Below are 14,478 nucleotides of genomic sequence, written 5' to 3' on the forward strand. Positions count from 1 at the left end.
TCCATTTTCCGTTTTGTTTTAATTTAACCTAGCCTATTTTATATTTCATGTTAAGTGCCGGTCGTACTATTAGATTTTAAGCTATTTTTTTCTTCTGACAGAATTAAATTTTTAAGTTTTTATGTAAGAATTGCCTGCTTATTGCAATTATGCTTGCTCGCGCCAGAACCATAACAATAATCAAGATTCATACATATCGCATCTAATTTATTGACAGGCGGACCGTTATCTAATGGACAACCAGGTCTGCAATATTTATAACCATAAAGAGTTAAAACGTTTAAATAATAACGAAAACTTTGTTTATGAATACCAAATCCACTTCCTGCACTTTTAGAAATATATTCTGTCGATAAAAAGTAGGTTTTATATGGTACGGTGTTAATTCAAGTTACATTTAAAGTTCTAAACAAGTTTGGTAGTTTTATTAATTGTTTACAGTGGTTCAAGTTTTTAATCAATATATGTTCAAATAGTCTGCGGTCAAGAGGTCAAAGGTTTAAAGGTCAGTCGTCAAAAAGTCATGGAACCCTCACAATATATATTACAACTATTAACAAGACAAGACTTAAAGATACCAAATATTTTGTATAAAATACTCGTTAATTAATAAATCACCTGCGCGTGATTTGTGAGCTTTTAATTTGCAAATTGCAAACCTAGCAACCAGGACAATATTGTTCAGTGGACTAATATGAAACATCGTGTAAAACGTTATAATAAAAAAAAATGCATCCGATTTTTAATCATTCCAAATCATTTATTGAAACAAGTTTATCCTGCATCGACAAAGGAAATATTTTTTTTTTGTTAAACTATCGCAAGAAATATTACCGCTAAGAACCTCGTGTTTTACAATTTACAATCATTAACCTGTTTTTTTCGAACAAGAGCGCGCGTCTTTCTTTCAAATGATCGTTTATAAATTGTCTGTTTTTTCCTTTTTCGTACACATTTTACCCGAAATTGCTCAATGTGATTAATAGGCATTACGAGCATTGCGACAGTCCAGTCGAAACCCAATCTGATTAAAATCAGCTCTAAATAACGCTCCGCTCTTAGATCTGACCGTGACCAAATAAGAAATCGTTGTTGGTGACCTTTCACACAGCCATTTATCGGCGAATTTTCATAATTTTGAAAGCGATGAAGTTTCTAATTTTAACCCGGGAAAACCAATACTGAGTAGTTATTTTTCACGATGTCGAGAAAAAACATGGCGTTGTCCATATAGTCGACAGGTAAACTGGTAAAACAATCTTTTCCATTAAAAATTGACTCTATAGTTTCAAGTTAGTTTGTTAAAAATTACTTCAAATAATTTTTTCTAACAAAAATCAATTATTTGTTTAACTTCCACTGATAACGGTATTTTGATACTTCTTCTAATGCCTATGTAAAAACCGGTTTGATTGCATGGCTTATTTTATCTTTAGGACTGTTGTAGAAGATAAACATTTTTACTGAATAAATGAAAAGGGTCTTACATATGTACATAAAGAGGACTAGTTTCCTTAACACTTGAAATATTTCAGAATGATAAGTAAATTACTAGAAATTTGACTTGTTGAACAGTTTACCAATTATTTCTATAAAGAGTATTGTTTTATTTTTTGTTTGTTTTATTTTTAAATTAAATAATATCATATGATTTGATCGATTTTGACAGACTTTAACAACATTTGGTAAAAATACTATTGGTTGAAATTTGATAATACCATATAATATTGCAACTTACTTGAAGACCGGGGCATATTTGGTTATTTGCAGAAACCAAACTAAATACGTCACAGCATATATATACCAGTGAGTTTGCTCATGTATATAACGCACAGGCAACAACAGAATCAACATAACTGGTGATGAAATCTCAACAATATTCATTTTGTCCACAAGATACTCCTTTTTCAGCCTGAATATATCACAAACATGCTACTATGATACTATCGCAAAATTCAAACAAGAAGATAAATTAATTTATGTGTTATGAAGATATGTGCACCAAGGTAAACGATTTATTCTTACAACGGTTAATGATACTTAAACCCCTAAGCGACATTCTTTTAACTTAATGTTTACTATTTTGACACTTATTCAAATGTATTTGTTTTTGTAGTACATGTGTATATGTAATTCTTTTTATAACACTTTTAAAAAGCTAGAATTTAATGAAACCGTCTCACTTCATATCCTTTTAAAAATTACTTATAAGTGATAGAATGATAGAGAATTAACTCATTTTATTTAAATTTTAAATCCTATCTTTAATACAAATAGTTAGAGGAATAAATAAATAACTAATCAAACCTGATAATTTGAAAAATTTCAATTACTAAAATGCGAGCAGCATTTAGAAGCAGAAAGATTTCAAAGATTGCCCGTGTATAGTCAAGAGGCGACTGGTAAACAACAACGTTTGGAGCATTGACACTTGTTACAGCAACAAAAGTCAGAAACACGATGCTAGTAAGGTACATAACAGCGTCTGTACTGAAATAAATGCCATGAATGAAAAGCGGGTAATATGTCATTAACTTAAACTTATTTCATAACATTCATATCCACACCTAAATAGTGCAAATGTAAACATGTTTTTCCTACAAGCTGGTAGCGGCTCGGAAACACGATCTTACTTTGGCTTAGATTTTATTTATAAATTTAAAATGAAACATACTGTTATGTATGATTAAATATGATTCTAAAGTTTTTGCGCAAATAACCATACTAAATCTTTACATACACAATGGCACGCCTGCACCAGTCTTTCCATTTTGCCTCTGTCACAGTCTGATAAGCTTTGCTGCATACAACGTTCTTTGAAAAGAGACAAAATAATTATATCTAGAGCTATCACTAAAGGTGATACATAATCGCAACTAGCAACCTTGACTCTTTGAAACATATGAGGTCTGAACCGAAATTTGAACTCAACCTATAATTTATGATGGTTCATCTATGTACCAATGATTTTTACAATAAATTGTCTATCTTTCAGAGACCATTTTTCAATTTTAACGATTCGTGACATTGACCTTGAACCTAGGCGGTTCAACAACAATCCCAAGCTAGGGGTTTTCATAAGTTTGCTTAAACATTCCTTGACATCAGGGGGTCCAAAAGCAATCCCAACCAGGGTCTTTATATCAGCTTGCTATATACAAATTTTATTACAATTACTCATTCCTAACACTTGTTATTGTCCGGAATACATTTTTTTCTATTTCAAGTTTTATTACAAGTTTGATTATAATAACTTATATTATATTATAAACACTAGTAATTGTCTGAAAACCATGCATTGGATAGACCAACAAACCGACGTACAGACAAGCTTACTCTTATATATCCCACTCAACTTTGTTTGTTGGGCTACATCTGAAAAACAGGTTATACATTTACGTTTATGTTATCATTTTTAGCCTTTCGTCTGCTGTTGGTTAGTTTACAATATTGACCATGTTAATCTTTTCTCAAAAATATAACTGTTACAGATATATAAGCGTCCTTGAAAAGTACAAACAAATAAAATCTTTGCAACTTATATAATTGTAACTTGATTAAAAATGTCACTACTCAAGCACTTGATTTAACAATGGATGAGTTGCAAAGGACGCACCTCTTTATAAAATGATAATATAGAACGGTTAATACAAAGTAATTTCACAGATTATGTATTTTAATGTCCTAAATGTTTGTATTGTAAATATGAACAACATTTGAACGAAAAGCAAATGCAATTAGTAAGATCAAATATGCTCACTGAATTTCGTCTTATGTTGTTTCGTCACACTGACTATATGTAATAAGCTAGCTTTCTCAATATTACAAGTTTATGTGACAGTATCGGACTTATGTTCCACACAATAATAATAAGATTTCATGTATAAGTATTTACCTTTCTGTAATCATTTATACATCTATTCATCAAAGAAAATATAATTTTCAAAAAGGTCAACGACAGAAATGGTCGGTTGCATTTGTTTATCAAATATCATGAGGCTGTGATGTTACGTAAATTTCCTACCATTGACAATGAATGTCGAAAAGTTAACTAAGTCGGTAAACAAGAAGTGGATGAGCGATACATTTAAAATCAATTCAATCGGTATGGGATTATGTATTAATGCTGTATACGAAATATCAAGAGGCTGTGATAAATAGTTGCTGAGAAAACTGTTATGAAGATTTCCTTCCGTTGACCATTTATGTCGCAAATTAAACTAAGTCGGTAAACAGGAAGTGGGAACGTGACAGACCTGGAATTTTATCCCACGTTATGGGACCATGTGTTAATGCTTTACACCAAATATCAAGAGGCTTTGATAAGTAATTTTAAACCGTATTAATGGCTTAAAATGCGAGAAAAGAACAATTTTTAACTGAATTTATTGCTTAAGATAGATTTTACTTACATTTCCAATTACTATAGTTCCATCTGCACAGTAATAATATAAACTTGTTATAATACAATTATTCATGATGACGCTTAATATGAAACTTTGAAAAATGATGTTTGTAACCTGGTGTAAATGCTGTTACTCTAAATTCACATGTATCATATCACTGATTTTACACATGTTACTTTAATAGTTAGTTTTCTAATCTTTTCTTATATATGCGTCACATTTACGGATATGTCCTAATGACACAGTCTGATTTTTATCTCTTATAAGGAATAACTTATCACCAAATTATGAATTTACTAACATCCACCTATAAGATACCTTTTCAATATTTGTACAGTTTTTCACAAACAAAAGATGTCTCCTAATCATACTTTTACTCTTTTAGCCGTAAACTTTCACATTATTAAGATACACTTTTACCCTAACGCGACTTTTTTGCGATTAATGCTTTCGACGGATCACATTTTTTAAGATTTGTTACTTCACAACAGCAGGTGTGCTGAGTGGCAGTCGTAAAAGTACTTCTCTTGAGTGTTGTTATATTTTTCTGGTCCTTTGGGAACATTTAATCTAATACTTTTATGTGTGGAAAATTGAGTATCGCTCAAGGCGTTGTTAGTGAGTCCGGGACGTGAGAGGGAAAGTTATACTTTTTCATTATCCCTCGGGTTCAGACTCAAACAAACCGAGGCTGCATTTTTCATGTAATTTTGATGTGATTTATGCTTTCGAAGGATTACACTTCTTCCACAGTTTTTTTCTATAGCTTACTTAGGAGACACAATCACCATATAAGAATGTAATTATACCGCGCAATAAGGACTTAACTATTATTTCACTGAAAATGTGACAATGCAGTTCTAACTGTGCTTTCTAATCTGCATCGTTACGCCAAGAGGCTGTAAAAGGTAGCTGCTGAGAAAATTGTTAGGAAAATTTCGAGAGAGAGATAGAGAGAGATAGAGAGAGATAGATAGGGGGGAGAGACATTTACAAAACAAAAGTGTGTTATGTTATACCGTCATTCCTCTGTAAGCGATTTGCTGGTAAACAGTGTAGTTAAAGAAATCGAAAAGATCTTGGTCTGGCGTCAAACATGCATCGTCCCTTTCGAAAATGCCGAAAGTTCCGCAATTAACGTAAAATGATTTACCTATCCGTTCTACACACTTCTCCATAAGTTTGGTTAAGGTTTCCTGCAATAGATTTAGTGTATAGAAAATCAATTCTAAATTGTTACAATAAAAAAATGGTGAAAAATATCAAAACATGTTACTGTTTAATATAAACTTTTAACTTATTTTCTGTTTCCTTTCAAAATTTGTGTACCTACTTTAACTAAGTTCAGCTAAATGCGTTTATATGGAGAGAATAATCGATTGCTTTGCTGGTAAGATCATATAAAATTTGAGTAGTCAAATATAATCCGCTGGTAGACAATACGCCTTATACATATATTATTAACCAGTCAATCTTTAAAAATAGATATAAAGTCGGATATTACACTTCGTTCCCTCATGATAATCTTCATTTTGTAGTGAAAATCCGGAAATGAAATGGTGTTACATACACTGAAATTAAAAAAGTCATTGTATAGTATTATTTATAATTTGTGAAATATAATCATAGGATATTACCATAATATATATTAAATAAATATTTAACAAAGAATTACCGGTTAAAAAGACTATTTAATTTTTCTGCACCCAAATGTAACGCATGTAAATATGTTGCAGTTATATAGATCGCATTATTGGATGTTTACCAAAATATCCCTTTCAATATCATTGTACCTGTACCACGTGATATTTTTGTGATTTGCGAGTATGATTGTTTTGCCACATTTTTATTTAAAATAAAACATTCAATGTGTTAATCACTAAAATGAGCGATTTCTACGCTTAATTCCATAAAAAATGAAATATTCAAAAATAAAATAAAAATTTGATCGTTAGTTAGTCACGTGGTTAAGGCACCGTGAATATGTTCAGATGTCCTTCTTAATGTGCCCATTTAAATTTTACTCAATATATAGGTAGACAATAGAGCAACGTCTAAGCACTTTTAGCTGTGTTTCTGTTTAGCTTATATTATATAATTAGCAGAAGCCTTTAAAGAATACACATGACAAGAATAGTATGAATGGCTGTTTACCAAAATGTCTTTTCAAAGATAACCAGACTTCCATTTACTTGTTTCCATTTGCATAATACTTATAATCATAACTTATATTAATATAACATAACTTATATTCATATTAAGGTTATTATACACTGTTGTGTACAATACTGAATTCTATCGGACGAGAACACGGTTGTCAGATTTATATTGGACAAGGAGCTAGCCGCGTATGATGTAGCTTTTGTAACTGTCCATTAGAATAAGTGTTGTTCTAAACAATGTATTAAGACTTCTACATTTTGTTCTTTTTATATGAACCTTTGTTACTTCAAATGCAATAAAGTATTAATGAATTTTTGACCCTAAGAAAATAAGCCTAGACAAAGTAAAATTGGCTTTTGATATTTTAGACTTTAAAATGAAATATGCTGTATGGGATACAATATGGATTTGATGAAGATTTTGGACTCTGAAAATGGAAATACGGCTAAAGTGAGAAGATTAGATCCAATAATGATGTTAATTAGAATATCACGTGGTTCAAAAGATGAATGTGCACCGGTCATATTTATAAGGTGTGAAATAACTAATATAATTATTTATCTGATTGTTTAACAAGTTACCGTTTAAAAACAAAATGCATGTCATTTCATATATGCAAATCATAAAAAGTATACAGTCAAACAAAACCGACTAGTGTATTACGATGTTTACTCAAATGACCTTTCAACAGTTAAGCACATTCATTTATGAGACTGTAATACAGTCAACAACATTGCTTTCAGTTATATATGCTGCAGATTCAGGGATACGTTTATTCGTTTATTTTGGGTCAGAATCTTGATTTTGAGACATTACTGTTTAGGTCAGAACCTACAGAGATATTTACAAAAAGTTAATTCATTGTCATCTCTCAGTTGGACTTCATATGACAAATACAAAAAGAAAGAATAATACATTTTATTGTTAATTGTTATTTCTTTGCAAATGTGTCCAGAGGTCTTTGTTACTGTGTTCTTTCAAATAATAATTAGATCCTTCCGACGGTATCTCTTTCCTCCATTTAAACTCATTGATTTTTGTTTGGCATGGCACAGTTCTCAATTCAAATATCATTACATCATTAAAATCAATTCACATAATGACGAGGCTTTAAAATAAACTTGGTTTCAGAAGTGTTTGCGTAGCATTTTTGAATGAAAAAAAAATGTGTTTGTTTCTCATGAATTTGAATATGCCATATATCGCACACCGAAGTGCAAAAATATCATGTACAGTGTTTTTATGTATTCTATGCATAATAAGTGCATAATATACGCGTGTAACTTGGGGTCAAACGCACTTTGGGGTCCGACCTCAATGTGCGTTACGTTCTTTGGGGGTCCAACCCCAAAGTGCGTAACGCACGCGTTACACAATCAAAAAACGACCGCACTTTGGGGTCATAAGAATGCAATCAATAAGGACGAATAATAGTCACCGTGATATTTTAAAATAATATCTTGTGATTGATGTCAATTTTAAAACGAAGTAGGCTACTTATATTAAGTTGGCGTACAATAGCAGACGATTGATTATTATTTTTTTATATCTAATGGTTGCAATTTATTAAAATTATGTGTTATATTCAATTAATTGTCTCATAGGCCATTGGCTTTAAAGTTATAAGTTATATTGATATGTTTGTTGTGTATTGTGTGTAATACATGTAATACATAAGATAATACATCCATGAGATAGCGATAATCGTAGAAATTGCATGTCATACATATTTCCATCTAATTAAACAATTCTTTTCTTAAACTATTAGTAAATTTTCCTCAAGTTTGATTTTATTGAAACATTTTTTTTGCTTATCTGGAGGCAAAGCTTTAATTTCTCTTCATTCATCGACATTGAATTTAATGATGAAATAATTCCTTATACGATATGATCTGTCAGGACCCATTAAAAATCTCGATTTAGCCTATATCTAGTTATATTAAAGGGGGTAACCTCTCTGAATTGATTAATTATAGTTTTTCTTTTTTATTTTGAATGTTGTAGAAAAAGACTTGCATTAAAAGGAATTCAGGCTGTGTCGATCTGCCACTACTGGAAAAATGAACCATTTAAGATGGATTCCGAGATGGATGCATTATAAGAATTCACCATGCTTAACAATATCACAGGTGTATAACTATGGAATTATTTTCAATCACGTATATTTTGTAATTTTCGGGAAAAAAAACATCTCGTCTCATTTCAAAATGGCAGCGATTTTATGTGGTCCATCAAACAGACACGTTTTTCAAAACCTGAAGTATTACCCAAAATAATATGTAAGTTTATTTTGATTTACAGTATAAACTGTCCCGTGCTGTAAATTAAATGAAAGTTTAGTACTTTCAGTTTAGGACGGCGTCAAAAATGGCCACAAATAAAAAATAAGTCTTTGCGGAAATATTAACCTTTTACCCCCATGAACATACTGCGAAAAATGGCCGTTTTCATTGAAAAGCCTCCTGTAACAAGTTCAAACTGCTATGAAACTATATTAAATGCTTCAATACTGATGAAACTTGGCACAAATGTTGACTCGACCATAGCCTCTGTACCAGAATGCTCAATTGTTAATTTCCTGTTACCATGGCAACGGGGGACGTCTCAAAATTGCCAAAAATCAATCACTATTTTGCATTGTTTTTTCCCATCAAAACTGATTTCAAAGTGCTGCAACCTCTAAATGAATTGAGATAGAGTAAAAGGCTTTTCAGCGTCGGTTACTAGTTACCCTAATATTGACCTGAGGCCATTTTTAGCCTGTCACATGTCAAAAATTTTCTTTGCGATGAGGGGGACTGCCGCCCAACATTTCTCAAACGAAAAACAGTGTTTAGGGGCGCCTAAATAGGGCATTTTTCACTGTTTGAGGCCTCACAAAAGGGGGGAGGCAAAAAGCCGTCGAAACACGCTTATATAAGGTTAAACAAAAAAAAGATGAAAAACCTTGGAATTACCCAAAAAACTAGTTTTTTCATATTAACACGTGCCCTAACACCAAATTTTGGTGAAAATTGTTGTGTTTTGACATTTTTTTATTTTTTTAATTAAAGTATATTTAAGAAAAGTTTAAATTTACTTATAGTAGCAGTTACTTTCATAAAATAACATGACTGGTACCTGACAAATATAAAAATCATGAAGAACCAAAACAAGGCATTAGCTGATGTGCAAAAGGCTTGATGTAACCGTCACGTAACTTTATTAAATATATGATAAATTTATGATAAATTTTATTTCTAACTTGTTTGTTCAAGTCATTAAGACAGAAATTGAAATGCACTGAGATGACATTATTTGCATTTTATTACACCCATATCATATTTAATATTAGGTTCAATATGGCACCAAAAGTATCTAGTAAATGGCTCTCAGACAGGATATTTTTACCAATTTGTAGGAATACATTCACAATTTAAGTACTTTAGTTGTTATATTGCCACAATTTTTAGATATTTTAAGTGGCAAAATTAATAAAACACCACTTAAACGTCAAAGTCATATTTCTATTACCGCTACAATGACACTTAGAAATATTGATGTGTATTAGCATCGACCGTCATTTTGAACTTTACCTCAAATATTTCAGTGTTACAGATCGAAAATGAGTCAGTACTCAGTATTTAAGCAGATCTCAGTTGAAACCTTGAGAACACTGAAACCCTAAGTGAGTTGATATGTAGCATATGAACGCACTTTGGGGTCAATTTCTTGATTTTGACCCCAAAGTGCGTTTGACCCCAAAGTGCGCTGTGAAGTTTACCACACTGTGGTCGGACCCCAAAGTGCATTTGACCCCAAAGTGCGGTGTTACATAAGCGCTTATGAAAATATTTCAGTTTTGCTAAAAAAATAACTAATAAAATTCCAGCGTTTGAACCTTGAGATCTATAATTTAATTCACAATTCGTGTTATTAATTTCCAATAAATCCATATGAAATAGCTATGGTAGGTATACTTTACACGTATATTTTAAGGTTACAGTAGCCAGTTTAAATATTGTGTTGTTGTTGAGCGTGCAAGGTATGGAATCATCCCTGTCCAGCGATTTTCCTATATATATTTGCCAAAAGCAACAGAAGACAAAAGTGGATCAGGCCATTGTCCGATAAAGAACTATTTGGAAGCTTAAGTACACCAAAAATAAAAGACCTTTGAGAAATAAATTAAGAGCAGTAGGGATGCATACTGGCCGTTTAATTTTTTTGTTAAGCACTCAATCATTACAAAAAAACATTTCATTTTATATGTCATTCTTTGTATGTATTTTCAAACAAAAATGCACCAAAATGACGTTATTCTAACGGAGGTCATCCATAAAGTGTGCTAAAATGACGCCATTGAAAAGCACGCGACTTATCTGGCACCCCATGTAAGATTTACGGAAACACATGACATGTATTGAGATCGAAATATATCTCTCTGATACCCGCCTATTTCCGGCAACTCGGCAATCATCGTAACTGCCAAAATAAGCGGGATAGCCTCGCGCTATTCTTATCCGAACTGCAACATATGACACATTATTATCATGACTAAGTCCTTCTTAAGAGGGTAATGTCCTATATCACTGTTTCCTAGTTACTCATGCATGTAACTACTTCCAAGTTAAAGAACCACAGGCGTCATAAGACTTTTCAATGGAATTAGGGCAATATACCACACAATAGTGAAAGGGCAACATATTAATAATAAAGATCATTTATGTATTTTATAGATAGATAAAATATTTTATGTCATTGTTGAACATTCAGTAAATCAAACCGACTCTTAATGTAGGTTAAACTAGTAAATTAAACTGACTCTCAATGTATATTTGGCATTGGCCAATCTGAGAGCATCCTTAACGTCACGTGCTCTCTAACAACCAATCAATCAACGGCATCAGCCTTTCTGGAAAAAATTTTAGAAGGGAAAAGCACGCTACATCTGCTCTGCTATAATTTTAAATTTTACAAGTTTTCATACATTGTTCTGTCTGGAATTTAACGGTAAAACGTTACATTCATCCTTCTTTAACTTTTGCATATAAAATCGCTGCAACACGGATGTTCTTAATTTAGGAAATTGGATGAGTTTGTATTTTCATGTGCACAACGAGTGACGTCATCCTTTGTGATATAAAAGTGCCTGTTTCAATATGGCGGCATCGATCAAGTTATTTGGACATTCCTTTGTTTTCCGTTTGAAATCTTTTTTACGGAATGAGCCACATCTTCATTTTAATCTAAACTTAACCTCGCTCCCGTTGGTACAATATTCAAGTTATTCAGGAGCTAAAGTGGAAACACTCCGGAGGAATTGTTCGGACATAACGGATTTCGCTCCAGATATTGTTGTACTTTTGATTAGGACAAATGATTTATGTCAACCGGATGTGGACCATGTCAGTGTTTCCGCAGCAATACTAGACTTAATTGACAGTTTACTTTTCTTGGGAAACGTAAAAAGGGTGATCTGCTGCCAAATATAACACAGACGGCCTTCGCATTCAACACATCATCACGTTGATACAACATGGTTTAATAATCGTGTAGATGAGACAAATTACACCTTGTCAACGAACATTCAAGCATTGCCCCATGGCCGTGCCACTTTCTGGCGTTTTCACCCAGATATGGGAAAATTATTTTATATGTATGTAATTATGTTGTTTTCGGCAAAATAAATTTGCCCGTTTTCAATCAAATTGAATCATGATTTTGCTTATGAATTTCCCCATACACAGTCCACAGGGTCATTGCTTCTCTATAAACAGATGCACATAAATATCATTTAATTCTAGTAATTTTTAAGGCAACCCTTTTTCTTAAGTCATAATGTTATCTTAACAAGAACTTAAATATTCAAACATGTAAATTACTAACAGCAATGGCATAGTTATATTGATCAAACAAAATGGCCCCTTGAAATCCATTGTCTTTGGGTTAGAGGGACTGACGTCTAAGCCTTGTGATATGGGAATTAATAGTAGAAGAAAAAAAATATTTGTAGAACATCTTTATTAGATCTAAAATATTTTACAAGACATCAAAATGAAATCAAATTCTGATATAAGAATCACATTAATCATTTATGATTTATCATCTACGGTATATCACATAAGGAGTTGTTTAAACAATACAAAACCTATCAAACAGTCATGTTATTATGAAACGGTTGCATTCACTTTGCTACACTTTCTTGCCTACTTACTACCAAGGTTGTAAGGTTATGTTTTTTATGAATGTGTTGGAGATCCACTCTCTTAGGCGTAGACTTACGTATCAGAATTCTTTTCTTTACAATATTTCGTAACAAAAAGTCGTTAAGATAAATTTTGCTCTCTTATTTCAAAAGAAAGCTACATAATAAATAAAGAATAATACATGAAAAACAACTTTAAAAAACTTATTAACAATTTGATTGTTGAATGTTCTCTTTAACAACAGCTATCTCCTGATAGTTATGTTATTTCATGAGAAAAATAACATGTTATTTCTGACACAAAAAAGCCAAAGAGTGAGTGCATAGTTTTTATTAATCCAACAGTCACTTTTGTTGAAACATTGGTAAATTATTCCCCTAAAGGCTATAACTGTATTATACATTACTTGATCTGGACAATTAAAATCAAACACGATCTTCTAGAGGAATAAAATCAAAATCAATTAAAATTTGTACAGAACTGATACTTAATAAGTACAAGTTAAAAACATTTGCCAAGCACAAGTATCAAAATTTTAAGAAATACCCTAAATCTAAATAAGCTACTTAGTATTATGTTAATCAGAGTGTTATAATGATACGAAACTTACCAGCTAAGCAAATAATAAGGTAATCCTTTTAGATAATATAACATTAACATATTTTTTAACATTTTTTGTTATTTATTTGTTCATTCATTCAAAGTTTTTTTACAATTTAAATCTTAATATGATTAAATATGCAATGGAAGCATTTCATGCTCACATTATCAAACTCACTGAATCATCAGTTAATGTAATTAGACCAGGAATAATCATAATGTTAACAACATAAACTCTGATTTACTTCATTACATTGATTGTGGGATAAACATCATCATGTATCAATTAATTAAAGATTGAAAAAAAAAACAAATTTCGGAGTCAAAATTAAGGTCTAAAAAGAGAAACATTAATTTCAGCATATCTAGTTCTTGATAAATCGTCTTGACTTATGAGCTGTAGACAAAAAATGTGTCCAGGCTATGAATAAAAAGTAAAAGTAAGTTTTACAGCTAGAATAAACGTATAAAGAAGCGCATCATAACACTTCTGTTTATATGTTTTAGTGATAACCCTTTGTGTACAGTATCCTTTCTTTTTTTCTCTGGAACAAAACTGAAATAAAGTATTTGATATATCAATTTGAAACTTCAAAGATTAATAGACCGTATTTAAGAAAGGTACTTTTTTCAAGAACAATAATTCTTTTATGCATGATTTTAGATTTATTGAACTTTGTATTTTTTCATAAAAGTTAATATGTCCCGGTCATGGCAAGGGAAAATATAGCTTTAACCTGCCCGTTTTTGAGTGCGTGTTCGAAAACCTTGTCCATTCAGAAATGCTGTCATGCATGAAGGGATTTTGAAATAACTTAGCATGATTGTTTAGCTGGATGAATCGGTTCATTATTTGCAAGACCTAAACCCATTGCTTCAAGATATGTCACATAAGTCAAAAGGTCAAAGAACAACAGTGAGAACATCTTGTCTGACCCTTATCGCTGTCATATATCAGGGGATTTTGAAATAACTTGATGATGAGACGGTATGTCATGCGCTTGACCTTAGCTTCAATGTAAAGGTCACACTTACAGGTCAATGTCAGCAGTCAGAACATTGTGTCCGGCCGAAACTCTGTCATGTATCAAGGGATTTCGAAACAATTTGGCACATATTAT

General features: G+C 31.7%; 1 protein-coding gene across 1 annotated transcript in view; it reads right to left on the reverse strand.

Annotated features, from left to right (window-relative positions):
- Nucleotides 1-14,478, reverse strand: part of LOC132751593 (uncharacterized) — a 55,100-nt gene that overhangs the window by 22,890 nt on the left and 17,732 nt on the right. Inside the window, exons 7-9 of the mRNA XM_060741781.1 lie at nucleotides 2,741-2,814; nucleotides 2,308-2,490; nucleotides 1,739-1,912 (exon numbers count right to left, since the gene is read on the reverse strand). Coding sequence (XP_060597764.1) covers nucleotides 1,739-1,912; nucleotides 2,308-2,490; nucleotides 2,741-2,814 — 431 coding nt within the window. The remainder of the gene's footprint in view (nucleotides 1-1,738; nucleotides 1,913-2,307; nucleotides 2,491-2,740; nucleotides 2,815-14,478) is intronic.

The sequence above is a fragment of the Ruditapes philippinarum genome, unplaced genomic scaffold (assembly GCF_026571515.1).
Source record: "Ruditapes philippinarum isolate M1 unplaced genomic scaffold, ASM2657151v2 ctg904_1_1_1_1, whole genome shotgun sequence".
Lineage (NCBI taxonomy): Eukaryota > Metazoa > Mollusca > Bivalvia > Venerida > Veneridae > Ruditapes > Ruditapes philippinarum.